This window comes from Watersipora subatra, chromosome 1, assembly GCF_963576615.1.
Source record: "Watersipora subatra chromosome 1, tzWatSuba1.1, whole genome shotgun sequence".
Taxonomy (NCBI): Eukaryota; Metazoa; Bryozoa; class Gymnolaemata; order Cheilostomatida; family Watersiporidae; genus Watersipora; species Watersipora subatra.
This window is the reverse complement of record NC_088708.1, coordinates 45,998,452-46,024,746: the sequence shown is the minus strand read 5'-3', so window position 1 is coordinate 46,024,746 and position 26,295 is coordinate 45,998,452. Positions and strand designations below refer to the sequence as shown.

The 26,295-nt window shown below is 35.8% G+C and overlaps 1 protein-coding gene across 1 annotated transcript in view; it reads left to right on the top strand.

The window, feature by feature from the left end:
* The window catches only part of LOC137388251 (voltage-dependent T-type calcium channel subunit alpha-1G-like), a 75,371-nt gene that overhangs the window by 35,409 nt on the left and 13,667 nt on the right, over nt 1–26,295 (top strand). The window contains exons 14-28 of the mRNA XM_068074751.1: nt 8,002–8,190; nt 9,118–9,244; nt 9,916–10,071; nt 11,784–11,882; nt 14,061–14,145; nt 15,454–15,611; nt 15,891–16,578; nt 16,758–16,858; nt 18,644–18,850; nt 19,132–19,200; nt 20,312–20,496; nt 21,808–21,934; nt 22,340–22,564; nt 23,437–23,629; nt 24,948–25,055. Coding sequence (XP_067930852.1) covers nt 8,002–8,190; nt 9,118–9,244; nt 9,916–10,071; nt 11,784–11,882; nt 14,061–14,145; nt 15,454–15,611; nt 15,891–16,578; nt 16,758–16,858; nt 18,644–18,850; nt 19,132–19,200; nt 20,312–20,496; nt 21,808–21,934; nt 22,340–22,564; nt 23,437–23,629; nt 24,948–25,055 — 2,717 coding nt within the window. The remainder of the gene's footprint in view (nt 1–8,001; nt 8,191–9,117; nt 9,245–9,915; nt 10,072–11,783; nt 11,883–14,060; nt 14,146–15,453; nt 15,612–15,890; nt 16,579–16,757; nt 16,859–18,643; nt 18,851–19,131; nt 19,201–20,311; nt 20,497–21,807; nt 21,935–22,339; nt 22,565–23,436; nt 23,630–24,947; nt 25,056–26,295) is intronic.

Sequence of the window (26,295 nt, the reverse complement as noted above, 5' to 3'; positions counted from 1 at the left end):
CTTTAGTAATGAAGAAAACATTTACATAATACTAAACTTTGGTCTATGAGAACATCACTGGATGCCTTCATGAACTACCAGATGTGTTTTTATATCTTCATATCATTTAACACACTCCTTTACCTGAACAATGCTCGAGTTCGTTTATTAATTTTTGTGTTTTTTAATAATATATCGATTTAGTTAGCTTAATGTAAGTATATAGTAGTTCGAGGAGTTAGATATCTACCCCTAAGAATATTGCTGTTCATATAAATTCATATCTCTAGGCTCTCAATGTTAAAAGTATATTTTATACCTCTACCCTAGAGGAAGAGGTACAACATATACTTTCCCATTTATGTGCAGTCTCAGCTAAAAGTATGTCAAGCGTGTCTGAAAGAAAGTACTACATTTTCCTTATCATAGGGTGCACTATATCATAGGGTGCACTATATCATAGGGTGCACTATATCATAGGGTGCACTATATCATAGGTGCACTATATCAAAGGGTGCACTATATCATAGGTGCACTATATCATAGGGTGCACTATATCATAGGGTGCACTATATCATAGGTGCACTATATCATAGGGTGCACTATATCATAGGGTGCACTATATCATAGGGTGCACTATATCATAGGGTGCACTATATCATAAGGTGCACTATATCATAGGGTGCACTATATCATAGGGTGCACTATATCATAGGGTGCACTATATCAAAGGGTGCACTATATCATAAGGTGCACTATATCATAGGGTGCACTATATCATAGGGTGCACTATATCATAGGGTGCACTATATCATAGGGTGCACTATATCATAGGGTGCACTATATCATAGGGTGCACTATATCATAGGGTGCACTATATCATAGGGTGCACTATATCATAGGTGCACTATATCATAGGGTGCACTATATCATAGGGTGCACTATATCATAGGGTGCACTATATCATAGGGTGCACTATATCATAGGGTGCACTATATCATAAGGTGCACTATATCATAGGGTGCACTATATCATAGGGTGCACTATATCATAGGGTGCACTATATCATAGGGTACACTATATCATAGGGTGCACTATATCATAGGTGCACTATATCAAAGGGTGCACTATATCATAGGTGCACTATATCATAGGGTGCACTATATCATAGGGTGCACTATATCATAGGGTGCACTATATCATAGGGTGCACTATATCATAGGGTGCACTATATCATAAGGTGCACTATATCATAGGGTGCACTATATCATAGGGTGCACTATATCATAGGGTGCACTATATCATAGGGTGCACTATATCATAGGTGCACTATATCAAAGGGTGCACTATATCATAGGTGCACTATATCAAAGGGTGCACTATATCATAGGTGCACTATATCATAGGGTGCACTATATCATAGGGTGCACTATATCATAGGGTGCACTATATCATAGGTGCACTATATCAAAGGGTGCACTATATCATAGGTGCACTATATCAAAGGGTGCACTATATCATAAGGTGCACTATATCATAGGGTGCACTATATCATAGGGTGCACTATATCATAGGGTGCACTATATCATAGGGTGCACTATATCATAGGTGCACTATATCAAAGGGTGCACTATATCATAGGTGCACTATATCAAAGGGTGCACTATATCATAGGTGCACTATATCATAGGGTGCACTATATCATAGGGTGCACTATATCATAGGGTGCACTATATCAAAGGGTGCACTATATCATAAGGTGCACTATATCATAGGGTGCACTATATCATAGGGTGCACTATATCATAGGGTGCACTATATCATAGGGTGCACTATATCATAGGGTGCACTATATCATAGGGTGCACTATATCATAGGTGCACTATATCATAGGGTGCACTATATCATAGGGTGCACTATATCATAAGGTGCACTATATCATAGGGTGCACTATATCATAGGGTGCACTATATCATAGGGTGCACTATATCATAGGGTGCACTATATCATAGGGTGCACTATATCATAGGGTGCACTATATCATAGGGTGCACTATATCAAAGGGTGCACTATATCATAGGTGCACTATATCATAGGGTGCACTATATCATAGGGTGCACTATATCATAGGGTGCACTATATCATAGGGTGCACTATATCATAGGGTGCACTATATCATAGGTGCACTATATCAAAGGGTGCACTATATCATAGGTGCACTATATCATAGGGTGCACTATATCATAGGGTGCACTATATCATAGGGTGCACTATATCAAAGGGTGCACTATATCATAAGGTGCACTATATCATAGGGTGCACTATATCATAGGGTGCACTATATCATAGGTGCACTATATCATAGGGTGCACTATATCATAGGGTGCACTATATCATAGGGTGCACTATATCATAGGTGCACTATATCATAGGGTGCACTATATCATAGGGTGCACTATATCATAGGGTGCACTATATCATAGGGTGCACTATATCATAGGGTGCACTATATCATAGGGTGCACTATATCATAAGGTGCACTATATCATAGGGTGCACTATATCATAGGGTGCACTATATCATAGGGTGCACTATATCATAGGGTGCACTATATCATAGGGTGCACAATATCATAGGGTGCACTATATCATAGGGTGCACAATATCATTGGGTGCACTATATCATAGGGTGCACTATATCATAGGTGCACTATATCATAGGGTGCACTATATCATAGGTGCACTATATCATAGGGTACACTATATCATAGGTGCACTATATCATAGGGTGCACTATATCATAAGGTGCACTATATCATAGGGTGCACTATATCAAAGGGTGCACTATATCATAGGGTGCACTATATCAAAGGGTGCACTATATCATAGGGTGCACTATATCATAGGGTGCACTATATCAAAGGGTGCACTATATCATAGGGTGCACCATATCATAGGGTGCACTATATCATAAGGTGCACTATATCATAGGGTGCACTATATCAAAGGGTGCACTATATCATAGGGTGCACCATATCATAGGGTGCACTATATCATAGGTGCACTATATCATAGGGTGCACTATATCATAGGTGCACTATATCATAGGTGCACTATATCATAAGGTGCACTATATCATAGGTGCACTATATCATAAGGTGCACTATATCAAAGGGTGCACTATATCATAGGGTGCACTATATCATAGGTGCACTATATCATAGGGTGCACTATATCATAGGGTGCACTATATCATAAGGTGCACTATATCATAGGGTGCACCATATCATAGGGTGCACAATATCATTGGGTGCACTATATCATAGGGTGCACTATATCATAGGGTGCACTATATCATAAGGTGCACTATATCATAGGGTGCACTATATCATAGGGTACACTATATCATAGGGTGCACTATATCATAGGTGCACTATATCATAGGGTGCACTATATCATAGGGTGCACTATATCATAGGGTGCACTATATCAAAGGGTGCACTATATCAAAGGGTGCACTATATCATAGGGTGCACTATATCAAAGGGTGCACTATATCAAAGGGTGCACTATATCATAGGGTGCACTATATCATAGGGTGCACTATATCATAGGGTACACTATATCATAGGGTGCACTATATCATAGGGTGCACTATATCATAGGGTGCACTATATCATAGGGTGCACTATATCATAGGGTGCACTATATCATAGGGTGCACTATATCATAGGGTGCACTATATCATAGGGTGCACTATATCATAGGGTGCACTATATCAAAGGGTGCACTATATCATAAGGTGCACTATATCATAGGGTGCACTATATCATAGGGTGCACTATATCATAGGGTGCACTATATCATAGGGTGCACTATATCATAGGGTGCACTATATCATAGGGTGCACTATATCATAGGTGCACTATATCATAGGGTGCACTATATCATAGGGTGCACTATATCATAAGGTGCACTATATCATAGGGTGCACTATATCATAGGGTGCACTATATCATAGGGTGCACTATATCATAGGGTGCACTATATCATAGGGTGCACAATATCATAGGGTGCACTATATCATAGGGTGCACAATATCATTGGGTGCACTATATCATAGGGTGCACTATATCATAGGGTACACTATATCATAGGGTGCACTATATCATAGGGTGCACTATATCATAGGGTGCACTATATCATAGGGTGCACTATATCATAGGGTGCACTATATCATAGGGTGCACTATATCATAGGGTGCACTATATCATAGGGTGCACTATATCATAGGGTGCACTATATCAAAGGGTGCACTATATCATAAGGTGCACTATATCATAGGGTGCACTATATCATAGGGTGCACTATATCATAGGGTGCACTATATCATAGGGTGCACTATATCATAGGGTGCACTATATCATAGGGTGCACTATATCATAGGTGCACTATATCATAGGGTGCACTATATCATAGGGTGCACTATATCATAAGGTGCACTATATCATAGGGTGCACTATATCATAGGGTGCACTATATCATAGGGTGCACTATATCATAGGGTGCACTATATCATAGGGTGCACTATATCATAGGGTGCACCATATCATAAGGCGCAGTCTTAATTCAGTGGTCTTTCTGTACTTAATCAATATATAAGGCCTATCATATTGTAGCACGCATTTAAAAATATATGTAATAGCTAGCTGTGCTGCCCGGCGTTGCCCGGGTAATAAAAAAGTCTTTGGTCAGAAAATTGATTTGTATTTAACATGTAACAACATTTGCCTTTCTAACTTTTAAACTTCATATCATGAGGAAAATGTTTCGTGCGGGTCAAATAAATTGAAAAAAATAAAACGACTATAAAAAGGTTTAGATTTAAATGTGAAATAATTAGCAAGTTATAACTAAATTAAGTCTGTTTTGCTATGATTACAATAAAAGATGATTTGGTAATGATACAATTTATACAAACTGAGAAAACAAAATAAAAATCTTGAATATGTAGAATTAATAATAACAATTCTTGCATAGAAGTGTGTGTGTATATAAAAGGTTACTGTTCCGCCAGAAGCTATTCAACAAAAATTTAAATATGACAATACGGAGACAATATAATTGTCCGCGCCAGAAGAATTGGCCTTGACCCCAGATATATTAATCAAACTTTACAAAAAAATATTTCTTAACAGGGGCATCGTAACGCATGGCGGCGTGCGCTATAGCTCTAGCTGGACGCACCTACAGGCGACATACGACCAACTTTGAGAAATATATATATAGATAAAAACAAACACAACACAAACGTGCGTATCGAGAGATGCCACCTCCTCATGAAACGAAAACACCAAAATAGACCTCCTTGGAAGTGCTCAAAGTCTTGTTCTTCTGCAATTGCTTTTGCCTTTATTTCAATGGTGACAGTCAAGACGCCCCTCCCTGCTGTTCTTTGTTTCGCAACCCACTTTTTAAGCTGATTTTCCAGTTCTGACTATCTCACTTTGTTGTTGTGGAAACTCAGCTTGGTCCTCACCTGGCGCAGTTCACTTTCCTGTTTTCTCCACTCACTGACTATGAACTCATTTACCGGTATATTAAAATGTCTCGCAGGTGGTCAATGGCCATTTTAATCCGCATATTCAATAGCCCGCAGTTTAAAATGTGCCTTGCAAGCATGTTGCCTTACCGACGCCATTTTAGGGACTTTGTTAAACAAGTAAACAGCAATTAGCTGTACATCTCTGCTGTATACTTAGCAGGAGTTTTCATTGTTTGAGCAGGAAATGGTCTGTGAAGTGGTGATCGTAGCGTATTTACCCAAGCCGCGCAACAGGTTTTAGAACTCAGTCCACACACACAGGGTGCGCTATACTAAAGGGTATACAGTTAATTTTTGAGAAAATTTTAGGCTTTTATTTTAAGTGCGCCTTCTGGCGCAAAAATATGGTATTTCCATCGGTCATACTATTACAAGTTTCTGGAGAAATATATACTGCTGTATACTGCCATGCATTTGTAAAATATTATAGTAGCGTTATATTATAAATAGGTCATACACGGTATGTTTTGAAATCAGATTGATCGTTTGTCTATCTATTTGCTGCTTCCTTTAAGTTACAACACATATACATTATGTTATACATGCTTCAATATGCTGGCTTCCGGAAGCTTCTAGTACTAGCTTGGCCTGAATTACTCATTAGTAAAGTTTTTTGACATTAGTACTGCACTATTCTTGTTAAACCAGTTGATTTCTAATCACTGTCATCCGCAGTATCCTTGTTTTTGCATCAAATGTGGTACATCATGTGAGTCTGGCAACATTGGGATAAAACTGACATTGGCTCTTAGCAGCTTCAATTTTTAGCTGCGGTATCAGATCTAATGAAAAATCAGAATAACAATGCAGTTGAAAGTTATATATTCTTTTATATAATTAGATGAGTAAAATCCAAAATACATGTACATGTAGATAAAAATGTATTTAAATACATAGTATATGTATTTAAATACAATAGCTAAAGATCAAACAAAAGTTATAAATCACAGCTATAAACCTTCAAACTAGCTTCAAATATTCAGGGTGGTTAGATCGACAACTCAATTAGTTAAGTAGTTAGTAGTTACATGTAGTACTTGTCGAATCTATTTGTTTGGTAAAGTTTGTGTTGTTTCACGTTACAGCATTTCACTGATTGATAAGAACAATTCACTTACCATTTGCAAAACTTTTTTAATAGAAGAAATGGTGTGCAGCTTCAGTAGATTTCAGCAGATTCAGCAGATTTTTACTTATAAAAGTGTTCGATAGTCAAGACATGGTTGTCAAAACAACCATATCATTTAGTCAGAGTCTGTAAGAGAACAGGCTATTGAAAATTGAAATTACTCAATTTCCTAATTACCTATAAACATTAACCAATAAAAGAGCATCTAGTAATTATTTGATACAGTTGTTTTAGCTAGTTTTAAAGGTAAAACATAAAAGGCACTTTGGCATGCAAGTTTGAGAGAGATATGTGTACGTAAGATTAATGTACTTAGGTGTATATAAATGAGGTGAGGTGTTTTCGAGTTGAAAGTACGTGAGGTGTACAAACCCGAAATGTGGTTGCCTGAGGTATGCTTGTGATGTAAATAAATGCTCTGGAGGTTTTAGTAACCGATGTGGTCCTAAAGTGTATGTACTTAGTATATGAGTAGGTAACGGTGCATCTTAGGTTGGTACAACGTGTATATAACGCATGCGCAACGGGCATACAAGACACTTACAACGCACAAACATTGTGGATACAACGCGCATACGCTATCACCACAACGCCCATACAACAGTCAATAGAAAATAAATAGAATACTTTGTGTAATGTTTTAGACCTGTTTTATTAACAGACTATCAGACTATAAGTAGAATATTGAATAATAATATAATATTATTACTACTACTATTATTATTACACATTAATATTATTAATAATATAAATGTGTTAACAGTGTCGCGTTGTGGCACATGCGTTATTAATTACTTGTGTCGGCATTGTATGCACAATGTTTGTGCGTTGCAAGTGCCTTGTATTTCCGTTGCGCATGCGTTGTATGCGTGTTGTACCGACCTAAGATGCATCGTTACCTATAAGTAATTTATCGATTACAGTAATTTAAGCAAAATACAAGAGTTTAATAAAAAGATAATTAACTGTGTTTGAATAGATTAATATCCTGTAAAAGAATTTGAAGATGGAGAACTGATTTAACAATCAATTTAAATATGTCAGCTGCATGAAAATAATCAAATAGAGTATTTTATATGCTGTAGAAAGATGTGGTGCAGCAAAAAAAGAATTAAGAAATGCAGACTATTGTGATTAATACTGTGAATCAGGAGTAAATCTGTTTCCCAAGTGATCGCACTTTGGCTATGCTCAATGGTTAAGCCACTTGGTAAAAATGTTCTTTTTTATTCATAAAGTAGATGCTAACAATTACACTGATGCATTTGTGTAAACCTCTGTCATTGCAGCTATGTTGAACTTGGCATGGAAGGAGAAGACAGCGGTTTATCAGTTCTAAGAACGTTCCGTCTCTTGAGAATCTTGAAACTTGTGCGGTTTCTGCCGGCCTTGCAACGGCAGTTCATTGTTATGATAAGGACTCTCGACAACGTAGCTTCTTTCTTTGGTTTACTCATGCTCTTCATGTTTATATTCAGGTGAGAGTTGTTAATCTTAAGTATATGTCGTTAGTTACTAGTTGGTATCTGCAGATTACTAGTAGCAATATCTGTTAGTTTATAGTTGGTATCTGCAGGTTACTAGTTACAATATCTGTTAATTTATAGTTAGTATCTTCAGATTACTAGTTACAATATCTGTTAATTTATAGTTAGTATCTGCAGATTACTAGCTACAATATCCGTTAGTTTATAGTTAATATCTGCAGATTACTTCATGTAGTTACAATATTTGTTAATTTAAAGTTAGTATCTGCAGGTTACTAGTTACAGTCTCTGTTAGCTGCTAGTTAGTATCTGCAGCTAATGACTAGCGCATAGTTTATACATATCGGTTATAGTTTATTATTCGAGGTTATATCTGTTGGCCGCTGGTTAGTAGCTAGGGTTTATAAGCAACTATATCTGTTACTCCTTAGTTACTACTGGTTAGTAGTCTCTGTATTGGTTAGTAGTAAGTGTTAGTGTTAACATATGTAACAACTCAATTGATGAAGTAAGGATACTTCTGTAGTCTGAGATTATAAGACAGTTAACAAGTAATTACCTACCTACATGTAACTTGAATTGTATTAAATATGCTTAACTTTGAGCAGTCTGATCATATTTTCGATTTTTAGACATATAGACAAGGAATAGGTTTTAGCAATAGGAATAATTCAGAGCACAAGCACGCTGCCAATGCTCTAACCTATATTAATAACAAAATTTCTTACACAACTGTAAAATACTACTGGCAGAATAAAACAAAGCATGCATCGAAACCATTTTTTATTAATTACTGATAGAACTAATTAATTATGATAGAATGTAACCAACTGCAATCTTAAGTGTTAACGTAGGAATCAGTATGCAAACTGCTAGAGCGCTAATTATTGATAACGTATTGTACACTTGTTGTTACAGTGTGTTAGGAATGAATCTATTCGGATGTAAATTCTGTGATGAAGATGAAGATGAAGATGGAAATCGCACATGCGACAGAAGGAATAACTTTGACTCGCTTCTCTGGTCTTTAATTACAGTCTTTCAGGTGAACCTTGTTACCTTACAATAAAAGTCTAATTAGTAGCTTGTAGCTTTAATTTCTAGTAAGTTTTAGAGACTACAAGTCTATAAATACTACAAGTCTATAAATATTACAAGTCTATAAATATTACAAGTCTATAAACACTACAAGTCTATAAATACTACAAGTCTATAAATACTACAAGTCTATAAATACTACAAGTCTATAAATACTACAAGTCTATAAATACTACAAGTCTATAAACACTACAAGTCTATAAATACAAGTCTATAAATACTACAAGTCAATAGATACTGCAAGTCTCTAAACACTACAAGTCTCTAAACACTACAAGTCTATAGATACTACAAGTCTATAGATACTACAAGTCTATAGATACTACACATCTATAGGTCCATACTTCTATGCCGAAAATGATCTTTTTTTATTTATTTAGAAGCAAATTCATTGCGCTGATCATGAAGCATGGACTTATTCCTCTAGCTATTGCATTTATATGTACAATATTAGTATTTTGCTGAAACATAATATATTTTATATAAAAAAAATTGAAAAAAAAATTGCTAATTGCCATCAATTTTTAAAACAAACTGCCCATAATTTGCTGTTAGTAATCGTAGATGATATAAGAGTAATGAAGTGAATTCCATAGACGTTTACATATATACATGTAGATACTGACGCAAGAAGACTGGAATATCATCATGTATGACGGTATGAATGAGACAAGTCCATACGCTGCTCTCTACTTTATTGCCCTCATGACGATTGGCAACTATGTGCTCTTTAACCTGCTCGTGGCCATCTTGGTCGAGGGCTTCTCATCCGTAGTAAGTAATTTGTGGAATTCTTAGTACTTTATAAATCTTAAAGTTTTCAGCATTTATCATTTCTATTACTATTAACATTCAGGCACATAAGAGATTAGAAACTTTCTTACGCAAACGTCTGCGGGAACGTCTCCCTAAGGAGTATGTAAGTAGATTGCGAAGAAAGCTCAAAGGCTCTGGTAAATGCTTTTAGTCGCTCACTTTTGTCAGCTATCAAATTTTACCATGCTAACCAGTTCCATAAGCTCAATCGGTGATGGTGTGCTAGTCAACTCTACGCATTGCAGCCTTCTCCCGCTAGGCACAGTATAGCATAACTTGGCTTTACGTTTCATCAATTAAGTCATATAAAGTTTATGTCAGTAGGAGTGAAACTGTTATGGACACAATCAAGATCGCTCTAACTAGTAATTGAAATGTAAGCCATCTAAGTTCTGGCTAATTTTATTGTTACTCAATATTAGTTGACTTATGGCCATTTCGATACTGGCAGGCGTGTTAGTCATTCAAATACTAGCTGATATATGGCCATTTCAATACTGGCAGGTGTATTAGTCATTCAAATACTAGCTGATATATGGCCATTTCAATACTGGTAGGCATATTAGTCATTCAAATACTAGCTGATATATGGCCATTTCAATACTGGCAGGCGTATTAGTCATTCAAATACTAGCTGATGTATGGCCATTCAAATACTGGTAGGCGAATTAGTCATTCAAATACTAGCTGATGCATTTGCTATTTAACCGTTTTTGTTGCCATTTTGGTATTTTTGAACACCACTGGAGATATTGATCATTTGGCTAGTGACAGACACATGGAGTAATTTACACGCTGTAAATGCTGTCAGCATACTAGTCAATTAGTACTGGCCGACAGTAGGCTTTTACAGTAGCAAGGTAATTAACACGTCTAGGTATTTTGTTAAAAAAATTTTATTTTATAGTCTTACTGATTTGAAATATCTTTATATTAGTCTTAAAGCTGTAATTATTAGGATACTCTGTTAAGAGAGTGGTTAGTTGCACCAATTATTTTTATCTTAAGAACAGCCAATAATGCCTCTATATATACCTAACCTTGGCTTGTTCCGTCTTTTTTAATCATGCCTAGGTTCTACTCTATTATTGATAGCAGACTTTAATACTGCATGCTAGAAGATCCTAATGCTAACTTATTTGCTACTAACAGTAAATAAATGGGTGTGGTTTATTTGCTTTTCGTGACTGTTTCGTACACCAACCCCACCTTGGTTACTATTTGTTTGCCTGTCTTGTTTTAAATACCTTTGTGATGGCTTGTCAATCCAGCGCTTGTTAGTCGGTACAGTATTAACGGTCGAGTATGTGTTTGTCATTGTCGAGCATTTTTTCACAAACCTTTAATCTTTCAGTCACATCTTGGTCATTATTAACCGCCAAAGCTTCATTGCTTCAAGTGAATTGTTAATACCAGCAGAGCTTGCAGAATAGAGGTCAAACAACTCCTAAAAATAAGATGCATTTAGCGATCGTAGACTTGATTAATGTCGCTGCTGGCAATCAAAGTGATGTGCTGGTACTCCTTAACTGAACCTAATATACAAAACAAGCTGCAAAAACTTTAGGTTGCTTCTAATAGTCATTATTCACTCTACAGAGTTCAAGGTTTCTGCAGGTACTGTTAGAATGGCTTTTTAAAGCTGGTGAATACTTGTGTGAATTTTACAGCTGGAACACCCTTGCCAACTATGTGGCAGGGCTTATGCATGTTCTTGTCCCTTGCTTCTACGAGCTGATGCAGCCTATAAGGCTGTTTCTATTGGAGTCGTAAGTCCTCTGTATTTGGGCACAAAATTCTTTATAAACAAACTTCATGCCTCATACCCATAATAACAATCTTATAGCATATTAATATGTTACACTGTACAAAAACTTCCAATGTTTTTGCAAGTTACTAGATGAGCAAGCGTTAGTAATGCTAAATGAATGTAGTGAGCAAATGAGCAACGTAACGGTGTCATACGTCATGGTTAGGAGAAGCTGCCAACGTCAACACTGCAGTTTCAATTCGCATTGGACCGATGCTGTCGAAAATAGAGTTTAATTTGACAGTTTAATTACTTGTTTCTTTACTAAAATTAAAGCGCATGAAAAAAGACTAAGAAATTACCAAAATTGATGTTATTTCTTGAGATGGCTAGGTTTTTTTGGCAGTTTTGTTAAAATGGCAGTTAATGATAAAAGGATAATTGAATGAATAAATAAATAAATGAATCTTTAATTCAATAGATGAATGAGCTAAGGAACACATAAGGAAATAAATAAATGGGATATACCATAGTTCATCCGCTGAGAACACTGGTCCATAAAAACATCGGACGCTTCGACGAGATGCGTGTACTTTTGTTTTGTCTACATTTTGTCATTAGTGAGGACTACACAGTTGTCCTTGTGCAGTAGGATTGAGTATTTGGGTATGAAGAGGCAAAGCAGCTCCTCAGGCATAATTATACATGCTGATTGCTTTGTATCATTGGCCAGCACTTTCTCTCTCCGCGTAGGTCATTTACCTGTAGTTAAAATCACCGACGGAAGCCTCACTCCCTCTCCGCTGTCACTCGCTAGTAGTATTATCTAATGCTTTGAACATTTCATGTCGGCTAATCGTTGTCGTATTTCCCTTCGCCTCATATCCATCATCATCGCATTAATCCAAGGGTCCATTAAGCTGTCGTTCACACTGCGTTTAATGTAGCTGATTTGCACAACTCAATTGCACATGTTTCCATGCAATGTCTAAAGTATTGGTATTCTATTCATGATGTAATGATGCAATGCTATCACACTTGCAATATCTAGCCTGCCTTTTGAAAAATGAGCAGCAGTATGACAGCAAATTCACTAGTGGTTCAAAGGTCAGCTTGTGTTACCTGACAATTTAACAAGTTAGTTTTTTTAGAGTTTGACAATTAAAGTAAACGCAATTAATGGAACATACTCTTAAAATTTAAACACATGGAAGCTCATTGGTCTTTGAGAATCAACTGAGTTTCAGTTTCTCTCTCAAGCTCACAATTCTTCTGTATTAAGTAGTTTTCTTTCATCTTGCACCACATATAGCTAAACAGGACATCTGTTCTCTTTTGTCAGTGGGCACCTCACATAACCACGCATTAGCAAAAGTTCACCTATCGTATTATCACTGGCGACATGTCTATATTTATGTTCATCTCCACCCTCTGTTGCTATTTACTGTTACTAGAGTTGTCCACTCTTTTCCTGTGTGTTTAAAGTTGGAGCATGATTGCAAGTATCGAGTGGTGAGTAACATGTACTAGAGTTGAGCATTACAATCTTGCATTCACCTTTTTGCTGTTGTATGTCCTAAAACTGAGCCTGTTTCTCATAGCCTGTCTCATGTATGCACTTTCGACTCTTTTCTTTCTTTCAAAGAGTATTTCATCACGAAAACAGGTCTGGTTGCTATTGAATGCTTTTAAACGTTTATTATTCATTTCTTTGGCCTAGATTTTTTATCAATGCTTCTTTTGTTCTTAAACATCGCACCTTTTTATGTTTTGCTTTGAATATAATATGTGAGTGTTCCATTTTTTATGTCTTCACAAAATTATTTCTTATTAGTTATTTTTAACTGGGAAAGTTCAATGTAAAAGTTTGAAAACAGGTAAATGGTAAATAATCAAATATTTTGGTGAATTAAGTTATTTTTTAAAATTACTGCATTACATGACATTGTTTGTATCAGTTGTGAGCTATTAGTTTCATCAATTTGTTTGCTATACATCTCGTACATTATTATATTATTTATGTATTTTTCAATACCTTCTTATTGACTTCTAGTTACTTGCCATGATCAAGGAGTACAAATTCATAATTTTTTTCATAATAGAGCACGTTCTTCATACATTGTTTTATTGCACAAACATGAATAAACATTATTATAGCATTATGACAGTACGTAACGCTATAAAACGTGTATTTTAGAGAGGTGACTTGCCAGACTCACTTCAACTAAAGAACTTCGATGAAGAGGAAGAAGACGAAGTGGAAAATGAAGATGTGATGCAAGGTACTATCTTTAATTTTGTTAAAGGTTGACTTGCAACAAAATTCACGTTGCAGTTATTTGGTATCAAAAGATTCACCATGTCTTACTCTGTTGTTTTGTAGGTGCAAAATATGTAGAAATGTGATTAAAAGCTCTTAAAAGCTCAAAGACAAACAGTTAATCGCGGCTATCAAGAAAACGCCGTAGGTTGGAATCCCTCTCCAAAACAGCTCAAATGAGACGTAGTTGAACATGATAAGCTTTTGTTTACACTTTCATGCAACCTCATTCGGCGAAATATTTTCACAAATATACTTCACGCATTCAATAAAACCATGCCTATTGTCCTTACGCGCCTATTTCATTATCATTGTAATGCTGTCACTTTGAGCACTGATATCTCAAAACCTAGCCTAAAAATTAGTTTAATTTTTAACTTTAGCTCGAAGGAGTGCATATCATCATCTGATAAACATGAGGAGCCTGTTGGTCCCCTGTGATAGTTGGAAAATGCTGCAGAAATTGTTCATGTTATTGGGCAGGGAGTATGGGTCACATGATCAGATTACAACTAGATGATAAGACCAAGCCGAAACGAAACTGTAAAGTAGCGAGCGTTTATATTTGATACGGGCTTTCCGGTAGAACCCGAAGTGTTTGTCATAAACTAGTGCTACAAGATGTTTTATATTGAGCCTCTCATTAGCCTTTCAATTCACGTAATAACATCATGTGTCAAAACAATAACCTCGTCGAGTTGAGTACTCCGTGGAAATAAAGGGATTCCAACCTACGGCATTTTCGTGATGGTTGCGATTAACTGTTCGTTTTTAAGCTTTTAAGAGCTTGTAATCACATTTCAACGTATTTTGCACCTACAACACAGTGGAGTAAGACATGGTGAACCTTTTGATACCAAATAACTGTAAGGTGAATTTTGTTGCAAGTCAATCTTTAAATAAATGAAAGGGATATTAATAGCAAATGCAAATGTCCACTTCGTGTTTTGGTAATGTAATGATTTTGTGTAATAAATATCCGCTTACATTGGTTTGGAGGTGTAACAATTTTGTGTGGTAAAACATTCACCACCTAGTCATTAGAGATTTATGCAAACAGAGAACAATGGCTCCTTAGAATGTATTTATAGCATTGCTACATTAGCTACTCATGCATTTGCAATTTCATTATGTTACTTGCTGCAACTTGATAGCTAGTGTTGTATGCCGAATCCTCGTTCTTGATATCAAAACGTGCCCCTTTATATTCAATGTAATCCACCATCAATTAACACTCATTTTACATTTTGTACATTGTAAATCGCTCTAGGAATTCCACTTCCCTCTATAATCACGGATCATGCTGACATGAGCTGCCGTGATGTAAAGCTGCTGCCTCCTTTGATTATTCATACGGATGCCACTCCTAGAGGCTCGCCGAAATCTGATGTCATGTCTTCTCCGTATGGGGAAACCAGCAGCATTTTGGTAGGTTACTCGGCAATAATAGCTTGACTAGAACCAATTACACAAAATACTAGCAGAATACTGAAGCAAATCTCAGAACAGATTAACTTCATATGTTATGGCTTGATTGTATCTACGAAAGAGATTAGGTTATGTACATGTATCTATAAAAGAGGTTAGGTTATGTATCTATAAAAGAGGTTAGGTTATGTATCTATAAAAGTAAATTTTAGTTGATGTTCAAATGGGTTAGTTGTATACCAATTTGTGTAATATGTATGATATATGTTTCTATTGTAGAGTTGCAATCTATTTGAGCAGAGTCCAAGGAACAGCAGACGATCGAATAGCTGTCCAAAACTTAGTCGGAAAAGTAGTGGAAGCATTCGCGGTGGGAAACGGCAGCGACCAGATGATAAAGTCAGTTTAGTCGAGTCAGCAATGGACGATGAAGAAGAAATGAAAAGAAGCATTCTCACACCTAGCAGCGCTGACAGTAAAAGCTCTATTCTAAACTTTGATCTTTTGCGAGTACCCCGGAGTTGTGGCCTCTCTAAAGCTGGCCTTTCATCTGATGCAGCTATAAGTGTAGTGAGCTTTGATATGGACAATGCATCCTCAGCGGATAAGACAGATCTATCAGATCGTAGCGGCAAAAATCGCCTTAGTCCATTATCTTTACAAATTCCTGACCAGCACATCACACCCCCAACATCAAAACCAAACTGCAATGGCAATGCTTTTCATCCCCCACTCGTAAGAATGAATGGTGGTCTTCTACGGAGTTGTGAGCACGCTTCTCTGCTCATTCCACCAAAGAATCAAGCCTTAGATGGTTCACAGGAAAGAAATCATAGAAAGACTACCAGCTCCTTAAAGTCGAGAAGAACTCCAACAGGGTCAAGTATTTATTTAGCGGAAGAAGAAAAAGATGGAAGGCACACCCCTCTCTCTATTAGCCATACCTCTTCATACAGCAAATTGGATGGTGTGTACTTTACCCATAACAGACTTGTGCATCTCAGTGATATCCTTGCAAAATACCAAATCATAAATACCGTAACTGTATACATATAAAGGAGACAACTCCCTTAGTTTACAGTGCTGAAAAGTGTTAGGTGAAATTTGTCAAACAGTGCCATTAGTCATCTGCAAATCTTTTAATAGAGCTCCGTGAAATGGAAAAAAGGTTCCCATATTCAGACCAAGAAAGGAGGGAGCAGTTAAAGCAAGAGCAAAGTATTAAGGCCTCATCATCTTTATTAAAGGTATGAGTATCATTGCTACATTATTAAAGGTATGAATATCATTGCTACATTATTAAAGGTATGAATATTATTGCTACATTATTAAAAGTATGAATATTATTGTTACATTATTAAAGATATGAATATTATTGCTACATTATTAAAGGTATGAATATTATTGCTACATTATTAAAGAAACTAATATTATTGCTACATTATTAAAGGAATGAATATTATTGCTACATTATTAAAGGTATGAATATTATTGCTACATTATTAAAGGTATGAATATTATTGTTACATTATTAAAGATATGAATATTATTGCTACATTATTAAAGGTATGAATATTATTGCTATATTATTAACGGTATGAATATCATTGCTACATTATTAAAGGTATGAATATTATTGCTACATTATTAAAAGTATGAATATTATTGTTACATTATTAAAGGTATGAATATTATTGCTACATTATTAAAGATATGAATATCATTGTTACATTATTAAAGGAATGAATATTATTGCTACATTATTAAAGGTATGAATATTATTGTTACATTATTAAAGGTATGAATATTATTGCTACATTATAAAAGGAATGAATATTATTGCTACTTTATTAAAGGAATGAATATTATTGCTACTTAATTTCTGTGTTTTACGCTCATGTGCTATACATGGCAACCACGAGCAATTATAGATGTTTAATTAACAGTTAGAAACGCGAGAGCAGTTATAGAATTTGCGTCTGACTTATGAAAACAAGTTAGTTCTTCTACTCTAGTTTTTTATTTAGACTTTCACTCACTTTTTGTGTATCTAAACTGATCATTTGTATGATATTATTATATAGTTGTTTAGCTTTTCATCTAAATTTTATTTTATTCCATCATTCTAATTAATTTATTCATCCTCTCATTTAACCATTCATTTATCGGGTATTAGCTCATGTTTTGTTTCACCCACTTTTATTTTCATTCATTCATTTGTTTGTTTTTCGATCAATTGTTTGTTTGTTGTCAGTAGTAGCAGTAATAGTAGCAGTAGTAATAGTAGCAGTAGTAATAGTAGTAGCAGTAGTAGTAGTAGTAGTATCAGTAGCAGTAGTAGTAGCAGTAGTAGTAGTAATAGTAGTAGAAATAGTAGTAGGAATAGTAGTAGTAGGAATAGTAGTAGTAGCCGCGGTACTAGTTGTAATAGTAATAGTAGTAGTAGTAGCAGTAGTAATAGTAATAGTAGCAGTTGTAGTAGTAACAGTAATAGTAGCGGCGGTTTATTTATAATGCTTAATAAATTACCACTCAGAGTGAAATCTGTCCATGTGTGCACAATTGACTGGGTGTATGTACAAAATGAAATCAGAAATGGTCATGAATGATGTACAAGCTGCCAGCCTCACAACCCTAAGGCCACAACCCATCCACTACTCACCCAGTCATTAATTTAATAAAAGCAAACAAAGGTGCACATTCTCATCACATGTTTCTACACATTATAATCACATGTTTGTACACATTATAATCACATGTTTGTACACATTATAATCACATGTTTCTACACATTATAATCACATGTTTTTACACATTATAATCACATGTTCATACACATTATAATCACATGTTTTACACATGATAATCACATGTTTGCACACATTATAATCACATGTTTCTACACATTATAATCACATGTTTGTACACACTATAATTACATGTTTCTACACATTATAATTCATTTTACCACATAAAATTGAGATATTGTATGAAACTGACTGCCCTGTATAGTCGATATGAAATACTTTTAGAAATTGAAAGAATGTTGTCAACCCCGAGGATGCTTAGTCGATAGACATGACTACGCTTTTTATCTGCTGTCTCCAAGAAATGCCTTACGGAGATTCTGCAAATGGCTGTCAAGCCGAAAATGGTTTGACTATGGTATACTGGTGCTAATTGGGTTAAACTGCATAACTTTGGCGGTGGAGAGACCAAGTATTCCACCTGATAGCCCTGTAAGTAGAAAAATCAAGTATCACACTTTGTAGCATTATAATTATTTTGGGCTACTTTGGGTTACATGCTTCCACACACGTGTTCAGCATTGTTTATATCACTTTTATAAATTACAGAAATTTTTTTATAGAGTTAGCCAACGAAATGCCATAGTGATTACAGTATTTAGTTTTGGAATAGGCATTTTTTCTTAAAACTGGATAGTCTTAGAACTATCAAGATTACTGTTCATGTATACATCCTTCTCGGTTGTGAATCCCTCATGTTATATATTTTACAGGAAAGAGAAGTGCTCACAGTATCCAACTATATCTTTACTGTTTTATTCCTTATTGAGATGGTGATCAAGGTAAAGTCAATAATTTTAACATATTTCAAACTGTGTATTTACCTAGACAATTGTAAGTTTATACTCTAATACAGACGGTGTATTTGTCTAAATAGATGTAAGTTTATACTCTAATACAGACTGTGTATTTATCTAAATAGATGTAAGCTTATACTCTGATACAGACTGTGTATTTATCTAAATAGATGTAAGCTTATACTCTGATACAGACTGTATTTATTTAGATAAATGTAAGTTTATACTCTACAACAGATTACTGTCCATAAATCAATGAAACCAGTTGCCCTGGTGCTTGTACACAGCCCATTTTAATTTGGATGATGAGACAAGACTATGAACACAGTTAGGATGATAGAAATAGAGATGTGTGTAGTTGGCTTATGACTAGGCGAGTAAAGCCTATTCTGATCATCTTTAGTTTGTAACCTCTAAATTCTGCTAGTGTGGATCATCTACAACAGTTTAGTGCAGTGGTTATTGGCTTGGTTGGATGTACTAAACCTCACCAGTTTCAAATGCGCTTTCTATGAACCATTTTTATTGAATAATAAAAGGCAAAGAACAAAACTAATATAAAGCATGAACTCACGACAAATATATTTTCATAAAGACATGACCTTTGAGAGACCTACAGAGCCCTGAGACTGACTCACCGAAACCTACTTGAGTTTGATTGGTCCAGGTTAAAAAGCACTGTTTCTGGTCTAGTGGTACAAATCATACATCTAACCAGAAATTAAAAATTTAGCTCATCCATTTTTAGTGACTCTATAACTCCTGAAAGAGTTGGTGTATTCTAGTATTTCAGATTAATACCAATATAATATTAGTATATTATAATTTTGCTACTGTTGGTCTGTTTGACTGTAATTCTTTTGCCTCAGATATTCACTACTTTTTCTTCTATATATTTTGGAAACAATCTGCTTCTGCTGGAAACTCATTTACTTTATAAAACTAGCTTTTTTATTTTATGGTTTTTTTTAGATTTTGTTTTTATTCTTCCATAACATGATTTGAGCAAATTTTTATAAAAAAAATTATGGTAACCTCTGAATGTATGTTATTATGCAATGTCTAATATTACCACAGTTCCATTGTCTGTTTTCAGGTGATAGCCAAAGGCCTGGTGATCGGACCAAATACCTACCTCAGGGATGGCTGGAATGTGAATGATGGTTTCTTAGTGCTAGTTTCAGTCATAGATATTGGCATTACTATTTCTTTGGCAGAAAGTCCAAAAATATTTGGTGTCCTTCGGGTACTGCGACTTCTGCGTGCTCTTCGACCGCTCAGGTAACTGTTACCAGCTTGATGACCCATATGTGAGCTGTAACAATGTTAGGGTACTTTGAGAGGTCTTCAGCTAACATCTGACAAGAAAAATTTTATGCCTGTTAAAATCAAGATTTAAGATCAAGAAGTAAACTCTTCCTAAATTAAAAGACTGGAGTGGGCAAATACAGTAATACCTTGAGATACGAGCTAAATGCGTTCGTAAATCGAATTCGTACGTCAATTCACTCGTATCTTAAATCAGCTTTTCCTATATAAAATAACTAAATATAAATTAATTCATTTGTTACCACCCTCTTAAAAACCACCTAAAACAGGATTTTACAATGAAAAACCATGTTCATAATTGTTCTAATTCACCACCTACACTCACAAATTAACAGATACCTATCTAGTGGTTAGGATCTGCAATAAAATGTAACATTATGTACAGTACTGTATGGAATTTTTACTTTAGAGATAGATGGTAGCGGCTGACAGCGGTATGACAGAGACTTGACGGCAGCACTTTTGGCATGCTGCACTTTTGTGACGCTACGTAACATAACATAATCTTTAAGTTTAACTTAAATTAACTTTGCTTACTGTACAAACATTTGAAAATAAATTTAAATCTTACATTACACTAAACTTAATTCGAATTTTGTTTCTACTTTGATTTTGTTACTTTTCTTCTGGCTTGGCTTTTTTCTCCTTGCTTTTCGCATCAGGAACCATCTCATATGCTCGTATCTCAAATTTGAGTCACATCTCAGAGTAAATATTCGCTTGAAATTGTTGTATGTTGGAACACCTGTATGTCAAAATTTGACTATACCATGCTAGCTCTAGATCAGTAGTTTGGCTTTTTTGAAGCAAAACTTCTCAGTATAGTAAAGCTGTCAGAGCATAGTCTTTATATTTAGACAGATAAAACCTTTACCACAACAATTTTAGCTGCAAGATCTTTTTAAACTACATAAAGATGCTATTATTAGTAGTGCGCTATAACAATGGCTAAATATAAATATGTTTATGACCTTGATAAAGCTAATTGTTCTAATCAAATGGCCTCCAAGCAATAGACAGAGGTGGCTTATTCTTACTGTTGAAATGATGAAGAGCATATGAGCAGGTTTATGATGGTGTTAGCTCTATGCTTTTTCTCACATAATCATGTTGTTTATCTGCTCATGATAAACATTGTCTCATTTTATTTATGAGAAAGACATCAGATGCTAGCCGAGTGCTGTTTGTTTTTTACTTCTGCTAACTCTCTGCGTGTCATCTGCCAACAGGTCATTTAGTTGTCCACTTGTTCTCTTTGTCTAGGGTGATCAGCAGAGCTCCAGGTCTGAAACTTGTAGTGGAGACTCTTTTATCTTCCCTCAGACCTATTGGTAACATTGTGCTCATCTGCCTGACATTCTTTCTTATCTTTGGGATCCTTGGAGTTCAGGTCAGCAGATATCTTCTGATATGGCATTCCAACATCACCGTGTATATTGGCTGAACACAAAGATGGGGGCTGTGATATTTAAACTCCATTGAAGATTACATATACAGCCCTTAGCCTTGCTCCTTTAGATTATGTAATGCTAACGAATGATTGTGTTTAAATAGTTAGGTTGTCCTAGTCTCAGGTCACCAAGCCATGTGCTCCAGTAGCTCTTCATTAGATTAGAGTAGTACCAGTGTATTACTTACCTGTAGTCACTATAACCTTGCTCACTCCATTGGGTAGTTAAGCACATCAAGAATTAATACCGTCTGTGTGGTTTTATATTTTTTGTGGTTGAAGGTATAAAATTAAGTCTTTCACAGTTCAACCAAGATTATCGTAACTATGCAACTTTTATTTCAGTTGTTTCGTGGAAAGTTCTATCACTGCGATGTTCCGCCTTCCTTCGACATTAGTCTCATTGTCAACAGAACTGACTGCATAGAGAATGGCATGGAGTGGATAAACCACAAGTACAATTTTGATGACCTTGGCAATGCTCTCATGTCTCTCTTCGTTTTGTCATCTAAAGACGGTTGGGTGATGATAATGTACCAAGGTTTGGATGCTGTCGGTGTCGACCTGCAGGTATGCGGTAAACTTATTGTCATTTCTTAGTTTTACATTGAAGCTTAAACAAAGTGCGGTCAAACCTCTACATAGGAGTTTACTTTGTCTTGTGGCCTGCTTCAGATGTTAAAACTCTTTTATGTTGAAATAAATTTTATCATATGCATATACTATAATTTGTTTAATTCGTTCCACAACCAAAACACATATATTAACTCTTTAATAAGTACTGTAGATAAATACATTGCAAAATAACAAATGCTTAATAGCGATGTCAAAATAAAATGAAGAAGGAACTAATAACAATAGCTTTTATTGTAACTCTGCCTAAGACACACGTAGGTTCGGCATTATGTAGGCTCAGAGGTAGAAAAGGTACACAGGGTACATTACTCTAGCTTAGAATTAATGAAGTTCAAACTACTGGTAACCTGGCTGACTATGTTTTTGTATTTCAATTATAAAACTTCCACGCTTTAAGAAACTGAACATTGCGTGTTGTACGGTACTTTTGGTGTAAAGTCAAATATTTTCTCAAATCTTGCATTGCGTTGTGGAATCGCATATGGTAAAGTAACTGTACTCATACATAGAGGTTTGACTGTCGGGTGAACCCTCATCTGCAGAGAACTTAGAAACGGTCTTTGAAATCTTATATGCTTGTTCCATGAAGTGATCACATTGTTGCATAGGTGAGAGTGAAAGGAAAATAACAGAAAAAAAGGAATGTTCCATCTCATTTCACTTTTGCTGTTAGATGAGCAGCATATACACTCATATACATATCAGTCTGTTCATGAAATATGCGAGATGTAGCATCATGCTGACTGCATATGGCATGCTAACATCGATTAAACCTTAGACTTTATCAATATTCTCTCTTTCTTCAGCCAATAGAGAATCACAACCAGTGGGTGCTCCTGTACTTTATATCCTTTCTCCTACTTGTTGGATTCTTCGTACTAAACATGTTTGTGGGGGTTGTGGTCGAGAACTTTCATCGCTGTCGAGAAGCTCATGAAAAAGAGGAGCGAATAAAACGGGAACTGAGAAAAAAGAAGAAGCTTGAGAAGATGGTTGCCAGTGAGTAGTTTAACAATTAACATGTGTCAGTCACGTTGGTTTGCTCATAAAGGTACATTTCTATTGAACTAAACGCTCATACATGCAACTCTCAATCTGTATGTTGAGCGGTTTTTATCCTACAACTGTTCTGTTTACTCTCACGGTATATACGGTGGCAATTAGTCGTTGTCTTTTAAGGCTATGCAGATTTGTCTTTAAGGTGATGCAGAACTGCTTTTTTAAGTGTTGCAAAGCTTTTTTTCAAGTCACGCGCAATGGAATGTGAATATACTGTGCTTCATTCTACTGTGTATAATGATTTTTACTTCAGTCTCTGTGCATGTGGATCGCTTATGCTACGCTATGTGTATAAAGTTTATTTCAATAGAAATCAGTCTTAGCTGTTAGGAAAGATATTCAGTTAGGGATAACAATCTGACCAATAAAGAAGAAGGCAAATTTATGAAATGTGAATGTGGTTTAGGCAAACTTTCAGGATTTAATGTTTGAGTAGTGAGTCAATGTTTATAAGTATATGCACTGACGTATCTATGCTTGGTAGGCATTGGCATTAAGCTTCCACTGCTCAAATATCACTGAGTATATAGGACTTGATACGTGGATGTTTACACTTCTACAATCACTGAGTATATGAGACTTAATGTGTGGATGTTTACACTTCTACAATCACTGAGTGTATAGGACTTGATGTATGGGTGTTTACACTTCTACAATCGCTGAGTATATAGGAATTGATATGTGGATGTTTACATTTCTACAATCACTGAGTATATAGGACTTGATACGTGGATGTTTACACTTCTACAATCACTGAGTATATAGGACTTGATGTGTGGATGTTTACACTTCGACAATCACTGAGTATATAGGACTTGATGTGTGGATGTTTACATTTTTACAATCACTGTGTGTATAGGACTTGATGTGTGGATGTTTACACTTCTACAATCACTGAGTATATAGGACTTGATGTGTGGATGTTTACACTTCTACAATCACTGAGTATATAAGACTTGATGTGTAGATGTTTACACTCCTACAATCACTGAGTGTATAGGACTTGATATGTGGATGTTTACATTTCTACAATCACTGAGTATATAGGACTTGATATGTGAATGTTTATACTTCTACAATCATTGAGTGTATAGGACTTGATATATGATCAGAATTCTACAATCACTGAGTGTACAGGACTTGAAATGCGGATGTTCCTGTGAAGAACTGTAGTAAATTCTAGGAAAGATATTATTTAGCACATGTGTTGTCATGTACTTTTCTATTGTAACGCTGTTGTGAAACTTTCTTTTCATAGCATCACATGTTGTCGAAGGTGATGGGTTTGAAACATCGAGTAATAATAATATGGGAAGTACAATAAATTCCCCAGATAGTGAAGAAACTGGGGACACCCAGGAACAGGGTACGTAAACTAATAACTGTATCAACTGTGTCCTCTTCTCTCTATTGATCCTTCCTTTCTCTGACCCTTGCATCTGCTCTTGAATTTCACTCATTCGGTTCCCTTCCTTCTTATCACCTTCTCATTTACCTCTCCCGTTGATATTTCGCCCCTTTATGGTTCCTATATCTCGTTAATACCTTACCACTCTCCCTCACTCTAACTCTTTCCCGCCTTTATTTATCTCTCACTCAATTCCATAAAGAAGAGAAAAAAGTATTTATATACCAAAAGCGAATGATGGAAAGAGTTAAAAGGTTAGTAAGATATTAAAATTGTTTCATCATCTTGGCTTACCCTAGTGGGTAGTTCTGTCTACTCAAACTCAGGTTTCCTACTAGATACCTGGGAGTTTGAGCACTTGCCTCAAGATCTTAGTCGTTCCCAAAAACCTACCTATCCTGTAACACATTTGCTTGGATTGTTGTCAGTATTGGGTAAGCCACATTTGATGTGCAGGTGTTATTGCACCCAATGCTTTAATGACTACTTGAATTACAGTTGCTCTTGCATAACAGCACTTGCCTCTTCAGCAATCTCTTCTCTGAGTAGGAGATATTTCTCCACTTTTTCTTCGCTGGCTATACTGTAGTCATTGGGTACAGCTACATTTATTATAGTAGCCTTTTTGTTCTTTTTGTCCACCACTAAAATATCTAGCTGGTTTGCCAAAACATAGTTGTCAGTCCAGATGTAGAAGTTCCAGAGAAGCTTAGCACAGTCATTCTCATTGATCTTCTTTTAAGCTTCCCATCAGTGTTGTGGTTTATTGAGGCCATACTCATCACATGTAGTTCTGTACACCACAACCGCGACATGATTATGCTGCTCAGCATATGTATGTCTGGCTAGCTGCTTGCAACCACTGATAATGTGTTGAATGGTCTCTGGTGCATCCTTGCTCAGTCTTCAATTAGGATCATTTCTAGTGTGTTAATTTTTTTTTTGGATTTGCTTAGTTGGGAGCACTTGTTCCTGCTCTGCCAGTATTAGCCACTTTGTATTGACCATTAGGTCACCTTTGTTCAGCCACATATATGTCTAGTTGAGGTCACCACTCTCAGATAATTGGCGGGGATAGGCGCCATTGAGATGTTTAGTATGCCAGTCAGGTTCCTCATCATCATCATTGTGTGGCCCCATTGTCACTGTGTGAAATTAAGCTAGTAAATTATCTATGGTGGCCATGGAGGCTGCATAG